Source organism: Canis lupus, chromosome 1, assembly GCF_011100685.1.
Source record: "Canis lupus familiaris isolate Mischka breed German Shepherd chromosome 1, alternate assembly UU_Cfam_GSD_1.0, whole genome shotgun sequence".
Taxonomy (NCBI): Eukaryota; Metazoa; Chordata; class Mammalia; order Carnivora; family Canidae; genus Canis; species Canis lupus.
In genome coordinates this window covers 107176417-107196472 of record NC_049222.1, presented here as the reverse complement: position 1 = coordinate 107196472, position 20056 = coordinate 107176417, and the positions used below count along the sequence as shown (strand labels likewise).

Genomic DNA, 20056 nt, shown 5'->3' with positions numbered 1-20056 from the left:
GACTCCGTTTCCCAGAAACCATCGCGGGCTCACGCCCCTTTCGGCCTAAGCTCACTGGAGGCAGAGGAATGCTGGGAAATGGAGTCTAGGAGTACCATGGGGGGCCGGAGGGAACGTGGTATTTTGAAATGTCTGGCTGTACTAGCACCGGGAATATTCCTATTTTAGCCAGAGACTTTTCGGTGCCCTTCACAGGAGGGGATGTCATATTCCATTTAACCTATTTAACGAAGTTTCCCCTGGAAAGTCCACAGGACATGAGGAAGCTGGCCCCATCTAAATTGATGGGAGTGAATTGAGCCTCTGTCACTTAATTACTATCTGTGGGCATCCGCTTCTGTTTGCCTCGGTTTCACCTATCACCTCCTAAAGGGTGGTGTGGTAAAGGAAATAGGCCCCTATAGTGGGAGCTGGAATGCAAGGATGGTTTGCTATTGAGCTATCATATAATTTGCTAATTGGTATTTCAAAGAATACCACACATCCGTGGATATGAAAAGGGTTTTGAGAATGTTCAGTAATAAGCCATTTCTACATAAACTTCATATATTTAAGAATAAGCCCATCTTGAATAGTAATGACAATAATCTTTTTTTCTTTTAAGGATTTTATTTATTTACTTGAGAGAGAGTATGAGCAGGGGTGGGGGAGAGGAGAAGAGGGAGAGGGAGAAGCAGACCCCCCACTGAATATGGAGACTGACTCAGGCCCTATCCCAAGCCCCTGAGATCATGACTTGAGTTGAAGGCAGACACCAGGTACTCCAGTAATGACAACAATCTTAAGGAGTTACTTGCTTCTCCCTTTTTAAAAATTATATACATATCATCAAAACTTCAAATCAGGCTTAATGCTGAAAACCAAAAGATTCCCCATGAAAGTCAGAACAAACTGTCCAAAGAAAACAAACTGTCCAATATGACCACTTTTGGAAGAACTATCAATGCAGTTAGACAAGAGAAAGAAAAGGTATCATTGGAACAAAGAAGTCTGGGTTTTCATCTTTCTTTAAATATGATATGATTGCTATCTTGGAAGTCAGAGAATCAACTGAAACACTAAGATAAGCCATGATTATGTAAATTACTGGGCACAAGATTAATAAAATCCCATGGATTTTCTCTTTTCAAACAAGAATGATGAAAAATCTAATTTTAAAAAAGGTGGTTATTTGGATTTTAGTGCCATATTTGCCTGATAGATTGTAATCTCATTGTGATCTGGGGCAGTTCTCTTCCACTCTGCACCGAGGTTTTATTCCCTATAATCCCTCATTGGGATAATGTGTGGCAGATAGCTCTTCTTCAAAGCCTTCCCCCTACTTTCTGTACACACAGCTATACTACATTTCCCAGCCTCCCTGGCAATCTGGGGTGGCCATATGACCAAGTTCTGGCCAATAAAATGAGAGAAATGCACCATGCCCAGAACTGGCCCATTAAAATCTCTCACTTGTCATGTCCCACAGTCTTTTCCCTTCTGCAGACTTCTGCAGGTGAAGTCCTATGTTGACGATAGTAGGAAACTAGGTCCTTGAATTATCACTTGGAGGGGGCCATCTCCAATCAGAAACCAAATAATAAAAAGTTATTTTCAGTCATATGGATTCAGGAGATTGGTTACATAAATGATGGAATATCCTGCCTATGAAACGTTATCGAGCCTGAAACAATTGGGATAAGCTCACGATAAGATGGGGGAAATACTTGTGAATTAAAATTAAAAGAAGAAAAATTGCAAAGTTATGTATCTTTCATGTTTCTAAAGATGTAAAATATACATATACACGTGAGTAGAAGATAGATGAATCATGTTAATGAAATGAGAACAGCTGTCATTTAGTGACAAGATGAAGTGGGCTTTAGTAGCTTATTTAATTTGTACAACCACCCTGTGAAGATGTGAACAGCCCTAGAGAGACCTTTGCAGCCCCAAGGATCAAGGATCCAACCAGGGACAGTGGGTCCAGGGAAGTCTCTCTTCTCATCGTCAGGTTCCTCAGCTCTGCTGCCTGAGGGTCTCCATGCCCATGAACTTGGCTCTGGCTCAAGCCTTGTCTTCACCCTAGAACCTCACTGCAATCTCATCTCAAACCTCCTGGCCCTCAGTGTCTCCCCTCCAGTCTGCTCCCCCATGCACCCCAGAAGTGTCTTTGTTTCTTTCTTTTTAAGATTTATTTATTTTAGGGAGAGTGAGAGAATACATGCGCACAAATGTGGGGGAGGGGCAGAGAGAGAGGGAGAGAAAGTCCCAAGCAGGCTCTGTGCTGAGTGCAGAGCCTGATACAAGGTTCGATTTGACAGCCCATGACAGCACAACCTGAGCTGAAACCAAGAGTCCAATGCTTAACCAACTGCCCTCCTCAGGTGCCCCCCCCCCCCAGAATAGTCTTTCCACACCCAGAGTAGATCCAGTCCCTCCCCTAGTTTGGCACTGCCCTCAGCAAAGTGTCCAGGCTTTAACCGGGTACATGAAGCCCTGTGAGACTGGAGCCTGCCTTGCTTCACTACCTGACACTCTACCTTAACCAGCTTTGGCAGCCCATAGTAAAATACCATAGGCTGAATGACTTAAGCAACAGAAAATTATTTCTCACACTTCAGGAGTCTGAAAGTCCTAGATCCTGGAGCCAGCATGGTTGATTTCTGGTGAGAGCTCTATTCCTTGCTTGTAGATGGCTACCTTCTCCATATATCCTCACATGGATTTTCCTTGGTCTAGGAGTATGTGGAGAGAGAGCTCTGGTGTCTATTCCTTGTTTTATAAGGACATTAGTCCTGCTTCTGTCCTTGACCAGCTATGGGTCTTGTATGGGTTACTTAAATCCTCCTTCTAGTGCCTTTGTCTCTAAAATGGGGGAGGAATGCCTTCTTCATTGAGTGGTCATGCAAGTTAAATGAGCTCAATGACATATGTCACTTTCATCTGCATTTCATTGGTTGAAGCAAGTAGCATGGCTGCAACTGAGTTCATAGAACAATCCCAGGGAAGGGTCCTGATTGGTCCTTCTTGGGTCTTGGGCCCACCCCTTGGATTGACCACTATTGTTAGGATTAGGGTACTTGATAAAGACATGGTTACAGGCAGTGAGGACCTCGTGTGATATGTGTGCTTGATGGGGACAGCCCAGGGCATTGTATGAGCACAGAGGAGGGCCTCCAACCCACTCTGGCCAACAACCCAGTCTGGGAGGACTTCCAGAGGAGGTCTCAGCTTAGCTGTAACTTGGAAGATAAGAACCAATGGCTTAAGAGACATACATATGTCCAGTGAAGGCAGAGAATGAGGTGGGCTAATCCAGGCAGAGGGAAAAGAGTGCACAGAAGCCTAGAGGGAAGAAAGAAATAGAAGTAGCTCTTTGTGGCTGGCATGCAAGGTGGGATGTACAAGTGTGCAATGGACTAAATGTTTGTGTCCTTCAGAATTCATAGGTTGAAGCCCTAACTCCCAGTGTGAGTTTATTTGGAGATAGGGCATTTGGGGAAGTAATTAAGCTTAAATGAGGTAAAAAAGATAGAGCCCTAGTTCAATAGGATTTGATGTTGTATGGAAGACAACTGGCACAGTGCTTTGCAGGTAAGACCCTGTAGCAAGGGCCACAGAGCACAATGGCTAATCCCACTTATTCACTGAGTGACAAAGTCACTAACTCTCTGTACCACTGCTTCCTCACTGTACATGGGGAGATAATAAATACCCTAATAAATAAATGACATTTGAATAGGTTGATATAACTAAAGCCATTAAAACAGTATGTTTCAGAAAATACCACCTTCATGCTTGCTATTAGCATTACTGACATTAAATATTATTTTTTGACATTAAATATTATTTTTAAAAGTTGTTAGTACCTCCCACCTCTTGACCTTTGTATGTGCTATTCTCTCTGTCTGGAATATTCTTTCTCTCTATTTCCCTTGGAAGAATGACATTTCTTGCCACCAGCTCTTACAGCCCTTCCTATGGGAAAATTTCCCCTATCCCCCCACCCAGCCCAACCGGAGCTGGCAACTCAACCACCTCCCGGGGTTCCACAGGGACGTCAGGGTAACATAGAGCTGACATTATAATACTTGCATTGTAATTATTTGGTAACTGGGCTCTCCAGGAGCATTCATCACACTTTAATTTCTGCCCAATTCAATTATCTATTTATAATCGTGCACTGCTCCCAGGAAATTCACAGAAACTTAGGGCAGTAGCTGGACTTGGAGCGTGAAGACATTTAAAAAGCCAAAACAGGGGATCCCTGGGTGGCTCAGCGGTTTAACGCCTGCCTTCCGCCCAGGGCGTGAACCCTGGGGTCCCGGAATCGAGTCCCACATCAGGCTCCCTGCATGGAGCCTGCTTCTGCCTCTGCCTGTGTCTCTGCCTCTCTCTGTCTCTCGTGAATAAATAAATAAAATCTTTAAAAAAAAAAAAAAGAGGGGAAAAAAAAAAGAATTTTAGGGCCACCAACTTACGACCCCCAGGCCTTCACCGGAGTGGGCACCAGCTTAAGAAGTGAACGTCATGTCGAGCATCTTTGACTTATCTGCAGTAGCCTTGCTCCCCTGGCCAGCGTGCTTGGTGAAGGTGACATCATGCGTGCCAGCAGTGACCTCACCAAGGAGACAGCATTCGTCACCTCCACAGAAGGGCGCCTGAGCAGAAGGGGATGGTGGGGGAGGCTGGAAACTACCATTTCCAGAATCCTCTGGATTGGAGCCTGTGCTCCACCTCTCCCAAACCGTCCTGATCTAAGCCTCCCTAATGCTCATGTGCCAAAACCGGTATCTCCGGATGGCTGGAGTCGGACTCCTTAAGATCACACCCTCCTACGGATGGCAGTATCTGTGGCAACGGACGCAGTTGTAGGCGGCGAGGATTCTGGGAAATGTAGTTAATTACAGAGTCCAGCGAGCTCTACGCTTAAATCCTCATTTGCCAATAATCTCTAGCATAAAAAAATATAAGCGACACGCAGCTTCAGATGTTTCTCTGTCACCTCACAATGATAGCAAAACGTGTTTTGGGTTGGTCCTCAGTATTTGAAAAAAATAGTTGCCCACAGTACCCTTGGAGGAGAGATTTCACATTTTAAAAATCTGAATTTCTGGGTTCTCTTGAAAATCCTGAAGATCTGATAACACTGAGCTGTTCTTTCACTGCGACTTCAGTAGAATGGAGCTGAGTACTTTCTATCCTCCATGGATGCGACCTGTAGTTTACTTTATCCTTCTGGACCCATCAATATTTGGGGTTTCAATCCCAGACCCTGGGAAATCACCAGGCTCCTTTCCCTGGCATTTATAGGCCCTCAACAGGGACACGTGGGTAGCTCAGTGGTTAAGCGTCTGCCTTTGGCTCAGGTCATGATCCTGGGATCCTGGGATGGAGTCCTGCATTGGGCTCCTATGTCTCTGCCTCTTTCTCCGTGTCTCTCATGAATAAAATCTTAAAAAAAAAAAAAAAAAAGGCCCTCAGTGTATGGATCAATATCATTTTTGCAGGCTTCTTCCCCTTCCCCCAACACTACCGTCCTCATTTATTCAACAAAGATTTATTGAGAGCCTGCTCTGGGCACCAAATCTTCAGCTAAATTTGGTCTTTCTTATCAACGCCCATCCCTCCCACTAAACATCTTCCTGGTCCAGAACCTGAATGAGATAGCAATACTTCTGCTAGCAAGTTCAGAAACAGAAGGATACTATGTTATCCAAATTTATTTGCTTCCTACTTTGGGTTAGCAAGTAGCAAGAGTTCAGACAGCAAAAGATTCACATGAAAATGTTTCTGAATCTACTCAGGAACACAGAGGGTGAAATTTTAGTTCAGATAGGGAAAGGAACCTGTATTCTCTGCTTTGACTACGCTATTCCTCTGCCAGACCATCCTTGAGGGTCCTAATATGGTGTCGTCTCCTTCAGGATGCATTTCTCCCCAAAGGAGGAATGGTTGTTCTTTCAAGCTCTTGTTATAGGTTGTCTATTCCTCTTGAAGATCCAAATCACTTCTACTTTGACGTAGGGTAATTGGTACCTACAGATGAATGAGACCTGGTCCCAACCCCTGAGGAAGACCCACCTGGACACCAACTGGGAGGCAGGTCCTACAGAAACTGACAGAGACATTGAAGAATTTGTCATAGGCTTTATTAAACTTCTTTTCCTTTCCCCTTACAGATCCCCAAACCATCGCCCTACTGCAGCAGGATTTTTCGGTTTTGCCTGTACATAATAGCCCTGGTCAGAGAGAAAAAGCCTGGAGGTTACAAAGAGAACTTCAGGTCCCTCCTGGTCAACCATACTCCCTCTCTCCCCCCAAAAACACTTCCCTCCAATCATCAGCCTTATTTGGTTCAGCCTGTGACATCATGGGTATCTGGGCGGATTTCCAGGGTTCTCAGCCAATCAGTGTTGGTACATGAATGAGGAGGAGAGAAAATTTGGGACTGGGAGTGAGGGTAAAATGTGGAAATAGAGGGAAAGACTGGAGGAGACTTTGGGGAGACATAGACACAGGGCAAGAGGCTCGCGGAGGAAAGACAGAGGAGACGTAAATGAAGAAGAGAGAAAGGTGTGGTGAGTTGAATTGTGTTCCCCCTCCCCATGATATAGCCAAGTCCTAATCCCCAGGACCTACGAATGTCCCCTTGTTTGAAAATAGGGTCTTTGCAGATGTAATTAAGTTAAGGCAAGATGAGATCATCTAGGAGTTAGGCTGGACCCTACATTCAAAGATTGGCATGTCCTCATAGGAGAAGGAAGAGAATGATCAGAGACACAGACGCAGAGGAATATGCAATTTCGAGTTGAGAGGACAGAGATTGGAGGGAGACCATGAGCCAAGGAATGCCAAGGATGCCAGAGATCGAGGGGTGAGACAGAAATGAAGACCTAGGGATGCCTGGGTGGCTCAGTGGTTGAGTATCTGTCTTCAGCTCAGGGTGTGATCCTGGTATCCTGGGATTGAGTCCTGCATTGGGCTCCCCACAGGGAGCCTGCTTCTCCTTCTGCCTATGTCTCTGCCTCTCTCTGTGTGTCTCTCATGAATAAATAAATAAAATCTAAAAACAGGTAAAGGGGTGAAGGGAAGAGAAGAGGGGCTGGAAGGGGTGACAGGAAGGTGGTGGGGGGAAGAGTCCCTCAGAAGGGCAGAGAAGATGGTGAGGGCCACTTCTGCCCTCAGCACCATAGGCTCAGTGCTGGGGACCTTGGAAATGTTTTCATTTTAATCACTTTGAAAAGCAGAAGAAAATAAATTAATAATGATGATGGTGAAGAAAAATATGTAATAATGAATTCAGCTTGGATGACATCTTTTTTCATACTTGCACATACATGAAATACAATTTAAAAAAAATATATATATATAAATGGAGGAAGAGAACCAGAGAGGTGAAAGTGCTGAGGACCCAGGAAAGGCATAATGTGGTCCAGGGGTGGGAAGAAGAGGAGGTGAAAGAGAAGGAAAGATGAACAGAGACAGAGATGGGGGCGGGGAAAGGAAGAGATGTAGAGAAGGAAGGAGAAACAGAGACATAAAATGAGTGGGGAGGAGATTCCCAAAGGACACAGTGACTGATCCAGGGCAGGGACATTTTTGAGGGGCCCAATTTTTGAGGGGCCCAGGAAAGGGCAGGGATGACTCACGAAGACACGATGACCCCGAAGGCAATAATAGCCAGAAACACGGAAATTATGACACCAGACTCGGGCTGATTCTGCAGGTACGCACTGTCCTCGTACTGCAGGGCCATGCGGGGCTGCCTGTCAACTGGTGTGTGGGGGGGAGAGACAACCCTGATTTCCAAGTCACCACCCTTCTGTGGCCTTGTACCCCACACCCACCTGCTCACCCAGCAAGTTCAGCCTCTCCCTCCTCCATACACCTGACTCTTGCCCTCTCCTGGGTTTTCAATGCATTCACCCACTCCTCAAAGTCTGTGTCCCAGGCACTGTTTTTAGGTGCTCTGTATACCTCCGTGAGCCCCCCTGGCAAACATCTCTGCCCTTGCGACCCAGACACATCACAGTGATGGCAAAGAGCCCAGTGCTAAATGTGTCTCATTGGATAGGAGGTGGGTGGTGGGAGGAGGACATGGGGAGTTTGACTACCCATGAACAAGAGCGTTCTCACAATCTTGAGACAAGACGAGAGTCTTAGCTTGGGGACCCTGGAGATCCTTGGGATTCCCATTCTGAATTTTCCAATCATCCTGTTCCCCCACCCCCAATTCTTTCATTCTGTTAGCAGAGCCTCTTGGCTGCCCCTTCAGAATGTATCCAGAGTCTGATCCACTTTCTGGGCTACTGACCTGGTCCAGCTATCCAAGCTCCACGTGGAGGGTCTCTGCTTCTCCTCATCCTACAGTTAGTTCCCCTTTTGGCGGCCAGAGGGCGCCTGTTAACACCTAAGCCCTCTGGAGGGCCTCCTCCTGCAGAACCTTTCCCTAAGCTCACCTTGGATAGGATAAAAGCCTAAATCTTCACCGTGGCTCACCAGGCCCTGCACAATCTGGTCACCATGTGATTAGCTAGCTACTACACCCTTCTTCATTCATTTGGCTCTGTAGCCTCCGTCTTGTTGCTCAGCCAAGTTGGATCCTTGTACCTGCTGTTCCCTCTGTCATTCACACTATTCCTTACTCCCTCACTTCCTCTAGATCTCATACAGCACTTCTTTAGAGAGGTCCCACCACCTGCACTCTCTAAAGTAGCACCACCGCTCCCTTTCCCCCAGGCACTTTCTATCAAATTTTTCTGTTTTCTTTATGGCACACTTGTTATCTGGAATCGATCCATATATTCATGTAATTGTCAAAGCATGGTTCTCAGCTGGGGACAATTTTGGGCATTTGGAAAGGTCTGGAGACTAGAAAGGATTGTCATGACTTTGGTGGGGGGAGAACTACTGGCATGTAGTAGGGTAGAGGCTGGGGTGTCCTGCAACACCTGGGACAGCCCTTATAACAAAGAGTATCCAGTCCCAATTGTTAGTAGTGCCAAGGATTGAGAAACCCTAGTTTTTAACCCTTCACCCCATTAAAATGGGGGCAAGATGCGGGGTGCCTGGGTGGCTCAGTTAGTTGAGTGTCCAACTCTTGATTTTGGCTCAGGTCATGATTTCAGGGTTGTGAGACTGAGCTCTGCATTGGGCTCTGCCCTTAGTGGGGAGTCTGTTCGAGATTCTCTCTCTCTCTTCCTCTCCCTCTGCTCCTTCCCCCTCTCTAAAATAAATAAATCTTCAAAAAAATATATGAGCAATGTGAGACATTTGTCTTCCATTCTGCTGATCTTCAGTTTGGGGGCACAATGGGGAACTCGAAATATCTGTTGTAGTTAATCACCATACTAAAGGATCAAATGAATGAGTCCCTTCTTTTTATTTTATTTTTTATTTTTAAAAAAATTTTTTAAAGATTTATTTATTTATGATAGATATATATATAGAGAGAGGCAGAGACACAGGCAGAGGGAGAAGCAGGCTCCGAGCCCGACGCAGGACTCAATCCCGGGACTCCAGGATCGCGCTCTGGGCCAAAGGCAGGTGCGACACCGCGGAGCCACCCAGGGATCCCCAGTCCCCTATTTTTTTTTTAATTTTTTTTTTTTTATTTATGATAGTCATACAGAGAGAGAGAGAGGCAGAGACACAGGCAGAGGGAGAAGCAGGCTCCATGCACCGGGAGCCCGATGTGGGACTCGATCCCGGGTCTCCAGGATCGCGCCCTGGGCCAAAGGCAGGCGCCAAACCGCTGCGCCACCCAGGGATCCCCCCAGTCCCCTCTTTTTAAAAATATTTTATTTATTCATGAAAGACACAGCGAGAGGGGCAAAGACACAGGCAGAGGGAAGAGCAGGCCCCCTGCGGGGAGCCCCATGCAGGACTCGATCCCAAGACCCCAGGTTCATGACCTCAGCCAGGAAGGTAGAAGCTCAACCATTGAGCCACCCACGTGCCCCGAATCCTTTCTTTTCAACTAGTCAATGTCATAGAGGGGAAAACTGATAAGAGAAATTCTTCTAGAGTAAAAAAAGAAATGACAAAAAAGAAACCCTACAATTGAATTATATGAGAAGTCCTTTCAGTGGGTCCTGGTTTGAACGAATCAACTGTGAAAGATATTCTGGGGACAGTCAGGGAAGTTGCAAAAGGATTCAGAATTACCTGATATTGAAGAATTGCTGCTAGGCTTTTTGGGTGTGAGAATGGCATTGTGGTTACACAGGAAATGTCCTTATTTTTAGAGCCACACACTATTTATGGGTGAAATTTCACAATGCTTGATTTCTTTTAAAATATCATGGCAATGGGGCACCTGTCTGGCTCAGTTGGCAGAGCCTATGACTCTTGATCTTGAGGTTGTGAGTTTGGGTATACAGATTACTTCAAAAAAAAAAAATATGATGACTACAAACAAAGCAAGTGTGGAGAAATGTCCACTGTCAACATAATTTGATAGAAAGTGCTACTTTATAGAGAGTGTGATCAGAGAGTCCTCTTTGAGGAGGTGAGCTTGGAGACTTTATTGAAATGAGAGGGTGAGAGGAACAGTGTGATAGAGAGGGAATAGCTTGTGTAAAGGCCCAGCATGACTATTCAGTCTTGATGGATTCATTGTACTTCATGGGGTTCATTGTACTAGTCTCACTGCTATAAGGATATACATTTCAAAAATCTTTGGGGGTGCCTTGGCTGCTTGGGTCAGTGGAACATGCAACTCTTGATCTTGGGGTTGTAGGTTTGAGCCCCACTTTGGGTGTAGAGATAATTTAAAAAATTTTTAAAAACTTAAAGAAAATCTCTGAATAAATGAGTGAGTGAATGAGTGAATTCAGCCTATCCTTCTGGACTTCCCAGGTATGGTACTGGTGAAAAATAAAACACTTTTCTAGCATCTGCCTTTCTGGTATTAGAGGCATTATAAAATTATAGAGGAGTCCTCCCATGGAACAGTGAGGGGAAAGCGAATGTCAGGATGTGGATGTGACATCTGGGCCACACTATAACCAAGTGTTAAGTGCAGGATTCAAGGCTATATGTGGGAGAACTCAAAACCCATATCTGCTGGGTCACAGCTCTCTTCTCTCATGCATCTCTGTCTTCCCCCACCCCCAGGAGCTTACCAAAACAGTGCTTTCTTGGGATACACCTGGGACTGATCTTCTGGCAGTGTAAACAGTCTAAGACTTTTTCTTTTAGCAAATCTGGAAAGGAGGGAAGGGAGGGATGAGGGCAGTTATCAGAAGACTGGCAAGGGGCAGGAAGGCAGTGGGGAAAGAAATGGGAGTCCCTTGGCTCTCCTGAACTTGGAGGTCCCATGTGTAGCAGAACAAGCTGAGCAGAATGCACCAATTCACATTAAAAATAATTTCTAGGGGGGGATCCCTGGGTGGCTCAGCGGTTTAGCTCCTGCCTTCTGCCCCGGGCGTGATCCTGGAGTCCCAGATTGAGTCCCGGATCAAGTCCCACATCGGGCTCCCTGCATGGGGCCTGCTTCTCCCTCTGCCTGTGTCTCTGCCTCTCTCTGGGTCTCTCATGAATGAATAATTAAAAACAAATCTTAAAAAAAATTTCTAGGGACACCTGGCTGGCTTAGTCAGTGGAGCATGTGGCTCTTGATCTCAGGATTGTACATTTGAGCCCCACCTTGGGTGTAGATATTACTTAAAAATAAAATAAAAATAATTTTTAACCATTGAAGAGTTGAATTGAGTTGCAGTCATCCAGTCGACCAACATTTGTTTGTAGACATTTAATTTAACAAATGTTTGACTAAAGGTCTACAAACAGAATGTTTGCTTTCCTACATTCCTGTTTTGCAGTGCCCTGTGACATACACTGGCTAGTTGCTCACTCATCAGCCTCCTCCTCTTCCTGCCACACAAAAGACTACATTTCCCAGGCTCCTTTGCAGTAAGTTGCAACTATGTGACCAGAGTTCTGGCTAATGGAAAGTGGGCAGAGGGTATGGCCAATTCCTGGCCAGGGCATAATGTCCCTGTAGGAGTTTTTCTGTATTTTCTGGCCCTTCTGAAGCTAGGTTAGAACCCACAACAGAGGGGAACCTGGGTGGCTCAGTGGTTGAGCATCTATCTGCCTTTGGCTCAGATCATGATTCCAGGGTCCTGGGATTGAGTCCCACATCAGGCTCCCCACAGGGAATCTGCTTCTCCCTCTGTGTCTCTGCCTCTGTGTGTGTGTCTCTCATGAATAAATAAATAAAATCCTTAAAAACACACACACACAACAGAGGTGCAGTCTATATCCATGGGCTACCATTTGGAAGAAAAATTCAACCCTCAAAGGAATTTGGGTAAAAGCCAAAGAAATCTTTCTTTTGTTAAACCACTGAGATGTGGGGTTTCTTTGTTACTATAACATAGCCTATCCCATCCTAACAACCCCCCCAAATATTTTTTTGCAGGTTGAAACCACTTCCATTAAGCCCTCAAAAATCAGATATCCCTAGATACTACAGCTTTGGGGAGGAGGAACTGCCAGATGTTGTAGATGGTAGCGGGGCTTGATTTGGGGGAGACAGGGTAAGGAGGTGCAGGAGTGTAGGAAAAGGAGGCACAGACAATAAATCCAGGACTCACGGCAAATTTTGCGATCACAGGCTGCAAGAGAAAAGAGCTGAAGTGAGTTAAGTCAGGATGGCAATTTGAGAATTGAATGGGAAGGGACTAAGGGAGGGAGAAGTGAGTCTGGAAATGAAAGCTGGGACTACTGGGGAGAGGCAAGAAGGCTGAGTCACAGGGGAGGTGAGCAAGGAGTTTGGAAGAGAAAGTGGGAGAAGGGGATGGAGATGATGGGGGAGGGGAGAGGCAGCTTGGTGGAGAGAGATGCTACACCTTTCAGTTCATATGATTTTAAAGCTTTCTTGAGTTCCTTGATCACTCTTTCCCTGAGAACTACCAGCTCTTCCAGCAGAGGCCCATCTGAGGAAAGACAGAGAGATAGAGAGATCCTTGTGGGGTGGCAGGAACCCACCAAGCCCACCCCATCTGTAGCTTTGAAGAGATGAGGAAACCCCTTTTCATTCACCAGGAGTAACCAAGAGCGGATATTCCTCAGGTCCACTGGACAAATCTGTGGCCTGGGAGGTCCTGCATCTAGCTTCTGATCCACTATGGGGCCCGAGGACAAATGACCTTCCACTGGCTTCAGTTTTCTAATCTGGAAAGTAGTAGAAGGATGGACTTGATTACCTCTCCTTTCTTTCCCTCTGACCTGCTCTCCTCTCTTCTCTGTCTACACTCACTCCTTCACCCAGCTGATTTCATCCAGCTTCATGGCTTTATATATTCATGTAGACCTGCACTATCCAATAAGGCAGCCACTAGCCACGCATGGCTATTGAGTATTAGAAATGGGCTAGTCTGAACTGAGATATGCTGTCAGTATAAAATGTATGCTGGTGTTTGAAGACATGCTATGAATAAAATAACTAAAAAAAACCCTCGAGAATTTTTATGTTGCTGGCATGTCGAAATGGTCATTTAGTTAGGTATGGGGCTAAATAAAATATATTCAAGTTAATTTCACCTGCTTCTGTTTATCTTTTTGAACACGTGGCCACTAGAGAATTTAAAGTTACATGTGAGTCCTTGTGCCTCACAGCATATTTCCACTGGACAGCACTGTTCTGTGTGTGCCGATTCCTCCCATGTTTATGTCCCTAGCCTCTACCGCTCACTGTAGTCCAGAAGCATAGAGCCAGATGCCCACTTAGGATCTCCACTTGGATGTCTGACGGGCATCTTACTCTCAGTAAGTCCAAAACTGAACCTTGACGGGCTCCTCCAAACCTACTCCGAACCTCCCGAGCCTTCTCCACCTTAGGAGATGAGAGGTGCCCGATTCTAAGCTGCTCAGCACAGTCCTTGGCGCTTTGACTCCTTTTCTCAGATCTCACAAGCAGTATATCAATATGCGTGTTATGTGAACGACACCGGTTTGTTCAGTATCCAAGATAGATCCAGGAATGTGATCACTTCTCATTTTCTCCCTGCTACCACCCTGGTTCCAGCCATGATCATCCCCTGCCTGGGCCACCGTGGCAGTTTCTCGCTGACCTGCCAGGATCCCCCTTGCCCTGCCCAGATCTCTTCTCCACGGCCAGAGGGATCCTCTTAGAACCACAGCAGGTTCACCTGTTGCTCGGAGCCCTCCCACATGACCAAGAATAGAAGTCAAAAGTCCTCAACATGGCCTGGAAGGCTCTACTCCATCTACCCAACCTCGCTGCCTTACCTCTAGGACCTCATCTTCCACATCTCTCCCTCTCTCCACTCCAGCCTCCCTGACTTCCTTGAGGTTCTGTGAATATGCCAAACATAGGCCTATCTCAGGGATTTGCACCTGTTCTTTCTGCCTTCAGCCTTCTACCCCAGCCACCTCCTGGGGCTTCTCCCTCTCCTTCAGATCTGCTCACATGTTGACCTCTCAGTGACGTCCCTCTTGGCCACCTGACTTTATACTATACCCCCCACCCCTACTCCTAGTACTCTCTATACCCTGGCCCCTGCGTTATTTTCTCCATAGTATTTGTTCTCATCTATATTGTGCAGTAAAGGGTTAACTCAGCAGGTCTGGGTTGTCCAAACTCTGCACATTCTGAAAAAATGTTTGGCTCCTCTAAGTCCTTGGAATATCCTGCCTGGGAAGAGTGTCTTTCTGGAGGCACCTGGCTGGTTGGTTGGTAGAGTATGTGACTCAGTCTTGGGGTTGTGAGTTTGAACCCCATGTTGGGGATGGAGCCTACTTATAAAAAATTTTAAAAAGGAAAAGAGTTTCTTCTTTTTTAAGATTTATTTATTTATGATAGACAGAGAAATAGAGAGAGAGAGAGGCAGACACACAGGCAGAGGGAGAAGCAGGCTCCATGCTGGGAGCCCGATGCAGGACTCGATCCCAGGACCCCAGGATCACGCCCTGGGCCAAAGGCAGGTGCGAAACCGCTGAGCCACCCAGGGATCCCCAAGAAAAAGAGTTTCATTCTTTATTGGAGCCTTGGACCATGCTAGTTAGTCTATGCTATAGTGTGATTCATGGTGGGGATTTGGGCCACATGGTAGCAGCTTGATCTCTGTAGAGGCTGGAGACCAAGACTAATCAGCCATTTGGGTTCGCTGTGCCTTCATGACCAATCCCCAAATGATGTAATAATAGTAAGTAAAATCAATGGCCTGGGATCTTCAAAAGTGTCAGTGTAGGGATGCCTGGGTGGCTCAGTGGTTGAGCATCCGCCTTCAGTTCAGGGCATGATCCTGGGGTCCTGGGATCGAGTCCCACATCAGGCTCCCTGTGGGAGCCTTCTCCTGTCTCTGCCTGTGTCTGAATTATGTTATGAATAAACATAATCTTTTAAAAAGATAACAGTGTCATAAAAGACAAATGAATGAAATGCATAGACCCAGAGCAGATCAAGGATTGGAAGAAGAATAGTGATGAAAGCCATGATTGTGTCAATTGGAGGAATTTGAGGACTGGATATCAGATAGTATGGAGTTCGCATTAAATTTCCTAGTTCCACTCACTCATTGTGCAAGAAAATACCCTTCATTGCTCTTAGGAGATCCCCCATTGAAGGAGTTAGGGTTGCAATGTCACTAACTCTTAAAGGGTACTCACACACAAACACACACACAGAACAAACCAGGCAATATACTGTGTGAACAAATGGTGAATAGGTGTTCACTGTACTATTCTTGCAACTTTTATAACCATTTGAATTTCAAAATATAAAAATCACCTTTTTAAAAGGTGAGAGCTTTATTTTTTTTTAAGATTTTATTTCTTTATTCATGAGAGACAGAGAGAGAGGCAGAGACAGGAGAAGCAGGCTCCATGCAGGGAGCCCGACATGGGACTCGATCCTGGGACTCCAGGATCATGCCCTGAGCAGAAGGCAGATGCTCAACCACTGAGCCACCCAGGCATCCCTAAAAGGTGAGAGCTTTAAAAATGACTGATGTTCAGGCCCAACCCATGATATTCTGATTTACTTGGCTGCTGCCTGGGCTTCTGGAATATTTTAAAAGTTCTCTGGGAGATTCGAATGTGTAGCCTGAGTTGAGACCTAATACTTTAAATCTTGTCTGTTAAGGTTCAGATAGTAAATATCTTCAGCTTTGAGGGCTAGATGGTCATTGTCCCAAAAATTCAGTTCTGCCTTGGAGAGCAAAAGTGCCTGTAGACAATATGTAAATGATTATCCTTCTGGGATCCCTGGGTGGCTCAGCGGTTTAGCGCCTGCCTTCGGCCCAGGGTGTGATCTTGGAGTCCTGGGATCAAGTCCTGGGATTGGGTCCTGGGATCGAGTCCCATGTTGGGCTCCCTGCATGGAGCCTGCTTCTCCCTCTGCCTGTGTCTCTGCCTCTCTCTCTGTGTCTCTCATGAATAAATAAATAAAACCTTTAAAAAATGATTATTGTTCTACTAAAACTTTTTTACAGAAACAGGGGGCTGGCAAAAGGATTTGGCCTCTGCTGTATTTTGTCAACCTCTGCTCTGGACATAGAGATCAGATGCAGCACAATAATCTTAATAGCTAGGGGCACCTGGTGGCTCAGTGGTTGATCACACCTTTGGCTTAGGGTGTGATCCCGGGGTCCTGGGATCGAGTCCCACATCAGGTTCCCCACAGGGAGGCTGCTTCTCCCTCTGCCTATGTCTCTGCCTCTTTCTCTGTGTCTCTCATGAATAAATAAATAAATAAAATCTTTTCAAAAAATAATCTTAATAGCTACCATTTATTGGGCACTTACTGTTTGCCTGGCTTTGTTCTAAATGCACATTCACAAATTCATTTCCAGTTCCCAGTCACCATGAGATGAGTGCTATTTTTCTTGTTTTACAGATGAGGACTCTGAGGTATCCATAGAGCCCTCTACTGCCCTCTGCTGGGGAATGTCATAAAGCCCTCAAATAACTAACCCCTCCCCCTGGGGCCACTGGGTATAAAACCAGAAGAGACACCCCAGGGGCGGTGGTTGGGAATATAATGTCTGAGTTGGGGACACCTGGGTGGCTCAGGGGTTAAGCGTCTGCCTTTGACTCAGGCCGTGATCCCAGGGTCCTGGGATCGAGTCTCACATCGGCCTCCCTGCAGGGAGCCTGCTTCTCCCTCTGCCTATGTCTCTGCCTCTCTCTCATGAATAAATAAAGAAAATCTTAAAAAAAAAAAATGTCTGAGCTGCGTACTTTGGACTAGTCACCTAACTTCTCTGAGCCTCGGTCTCCTGTCTGTAAAGGGCAGATCACAGCAGTGCCTGGCATCAGGAACTGTCCTAGGCTTTTCTGAGTAAAACCCTTAGGACCCTGCCAGACACACAACTAAAAAGGCTATATGCATGCTTTGTTTTAATATCAAGGGGAGGCAGGGTGGACTCCTGGAAAGGGAGGACGAAGAAGGGTGCTGGGAAAAGCTTTCCCTCTTAGTTCCTACCTCTTAGAGAATTAACCATTAAGTGGTTTGTTTGGTTCTTGATAAAGGATGCCACAAAGTCCAGATGATCTATCCCTGGGGGTAAGAGGGGAGGAAATTCCAGTGGGTCAAGAGAGCCAGGGGATGCCCCCCATCTTCCTCCGGGGGGTCCCACCCACCCCTCTTGGGGACAGATGTCCCCAAAGCAGGTCTCCCACCCCAGCCTCGGGCTACTCCCCGTGTCCCCCCACCTCCTCGCACCCCCGCAGTGCCAGGCACCCTCCCCTCTCCAGCACGCACCCACTTTCCCCACAAACGCGTTCAGAGCGTAGTCCCGGAAGAAAGGCCCCTCCATGCTCAGCAGCAGGGCCTGGGCGCGAACCTGCAGCGAATCCAGATGGAAGCGTTTGGGGATGAGGGCTGATCGCAGCTGACTCAGAGCCTCCAGCACCGAGTGGTCACACTGCAGGCAGCCCCGGCCTCTGTGGGCACTCAGGCCCAGCAGCAGCAGGAGGGCCAAGGCCAGAGGCATGGCAGGGCCTTTGTGACCTCACAGAGAGAAGCTTGCCGGCCCCACCCCCCACCTCCCCAAGGGCGGAGTCAGGGATGTGGTTGTGGGGGGAGGGGCACGTGTGCAAAGGCACATGTTTGCTGAGCACCTGCTATGTGCCAGGCATGATTCTAAAAGCCAGGAGGAGAGTCCAGAAAAACAGGTCTCCAGGCACCGGGGTGGCACAGCGGTTGAGCATCTGCCTTTGGCTCAGGTCCTGATCCTGGGGTCCTGGGATCCTGGGTTTGAGTCCCACATGAGCTCCTGCGGGAAGCATGTTTTTTCTCTCTGCCTATGTCTCTGCTGCTCTCTGTCTCTCATGAATAAATAAATAAAATCTTTTTTAAAACCCAAAAAAACAGAAGTCTCTGCCTTGTCCCCCTGGATCTTACATTCATTCAGTCAACACATATTTATTGAGCACCTACTAAGGGCTGGGTGCTGTTCCAGGAGCTAGGGCTAGAGGGCTAGAAAAACAAGCAGCCAGTGCTCTTTCAGGACTTACATTCATGAATTCAACAAATAATTTCCGAGCACCTACTATGTGCCAGGCCCTGTTCTAAGCACCCCATATAGAGCTGAGAGAAACAGTCTCTGCTCCCACGGAATACATTCATTTGTTCAACAAGTAGCAGTGGGTCCGTCTAGCAAGGGTGGAAGGAAGTGTGTCTGTGAGAAATGTAAAACCCAGTAAACAAGCTAGTAAATAAGAATGATAACCTGTAGTAAGCCCTGGGGAGAAAATTATTGATTTGGGGGGCACCTGGGTAGCTCAGTGGTTGAGCGTCCATGCCTTTGGCTCAGGTTGTGATCCTCAGGTCCTGGGATGAGTCCCACATCAGGGGGTCTCCCCCCCCCCCCCCCCGTGTCTTTCAGGAATAAATAAAATCTTTAAAAAATAAGCAATTTGAGATGCTAGAGTTCCTTGGGGGGCTAGTCCCCCAGTATCAGTGGTTTGTTTGTTGGGTTCCCTGCTCTAGTCCAATTCTTGGCATCTATTAGGTACTCCAGAGATACTTATTGAATTCCATGAATCCACAGGGGAATTGCTTTTTCCTAGGGTATTTTTATTTTGAAAATCCTCAAAGCTGGAGAAAAGTTGTGGGAATGGTAAATGTTGTGAAGGTGCCATGTTAACACTCTGCATTCATTGTATTTCCCCCTCCATATGTATAAGACATTATATAGAGATTAATTACATGTTAATTTCTACGGGCAGACTGAGTGGCTCAGTTGGTTGGTCAGGTGTCTAACTCTTGATCTCAGCCTAGGTCTTTTTTTTTTTTTTAAGATTTTATTTATTTATTCATGAGACGCACACATACACAGAGGCAGAGACATAGACAAAGGGAGAAGCAGGCTCCATGCAGGGAGCCCGATGTGGGACTCAATCCCGGGACTCTGGGATCACTCCCTGAGCCGAAGGCAGACGCTTAACCGCTGAGCCACCCAAGCGTCCCATCTCAGCCTAGGTCTTTTTTTTTTTTTTTTAAATTTTTATTTATTTATGATAGTCACACATAGAGAGAGAGAGAGGCAGAGACACAGGCAGAGGGAGAAGCAGGCTCCATGCACCGGGAGCCCGACGTGGGATTCGATCCTGGGTCTCCAGGACCGCGCCCTGGGCCAAAGGCAAACCGCTGCGCCACCCAGGGATCCCTCAGCCTAGGTCTTGATCTCAGGGTCATGAGTTCAAGCCCCACATTGGGCTCCACACTGGGCGTGGAGCCTGCTTTAAAAAAAAAGTTAATTTCTATTAAAAATGGGCAAAGGGCTTGAACAGGCATTTCTCCAAAGAAGATATAAGAATGGCCAATAAGTGCATGAAAAGATGCATAACGTCACTTAGCAACAGGGAAATGCAAATCAAAACCATAAGGAGATACCACCCGACACTCGTTAGCATTGGCTACTTATCAGAAAAATGGAAAAGAAGAAGTGTTGGCGAGGATGTGGATAAATTGGAACTCTTGTGCACTGTTTGTGGCGATATAGATGGGGACAGTCACTATGGAAAATAGGATGGAGCTTCCTCAAAAAATTTAAAAGAACAATTGCCACATGATGGAGAAATCCTTCTGGGTGTA

The 20056-nt window shown here is 46.4% G+C and overlaps 1 protein-coding gene across 10 annotated transcripts; it reads right to left on the bottom strand.

The window, feature by feature from the left end:
- Window positions 1-5379: 5379 nt before the first annotated feature.
- On the bottom strand, window positions 5380-17983 carry IZUMO2 (IZUMO family member 2). 10 transcript variants are annotated; one of them, XM_038528115.1, is made up of 7 exons: window positions 17720-17983; window positions 17441-17515; window positions 12843-12929; window positions 12588-12608; window positions 11112-11192; window positions 6067-6224; window positions 5380-5436 (listed from the first exon to the last, which is right to left on the bottom strand). In XM_038528115.1, the coding sequence occupies exons 1-7, from the start codon at window positions 17949-17951 to the stop codon at window positions 5395-5397; spliced, it is 696 nt and encodes a 231-aa protein (XP_038384043.1). In that variant the 5' UTR covers window positions 17952-17983; the 3' UTR covers window positions 5380-5394. The 10 variants fall into 10 exon arrangements, with proteins under 10 accessions (XP_038384043.1, XP_038384042.1, XP_038384044.1 ...); XM_038528117.1 differs by lacking the exon at window positions 5380-5436 and adding an exon at window positions 7635-7758 and having other exon boundaries at window positions 6117-6224; XM_038528114.1 differs by lacking the exon at window positions 5380-5436 and having other exon boundaries at window positions 6007-6224.
- Window positions 17984-20056: the final 2073 nt, after the last annotated feature.

Excerpts from the sequence above, each read along its gene's own strand:
- IZUMO2 (XM_038528114.1), bottom strand. The coding sequence starts at position 17,951 with ATGCCTCTGGCCTTGGCCCTCCTGCTGCTGCTGGGCCTGAGTGCCCAC. Across the intron at positions 12,930-17,440 it reads AATGGTTAATTCTCTAAGAG|ATGGGCCTCTGCTGGAAGAG; the intron begins GTAGGAACTAAG and ends GTCTTTCCTCAG. Across the intron at positions 12,609-12,842 it reads AAAATCATATGAACTGAAAG|CCTGTGATCGCAAAATTTGC; the intron begins GTGTAGCATCTC and ends TTTCTCTTGCAG.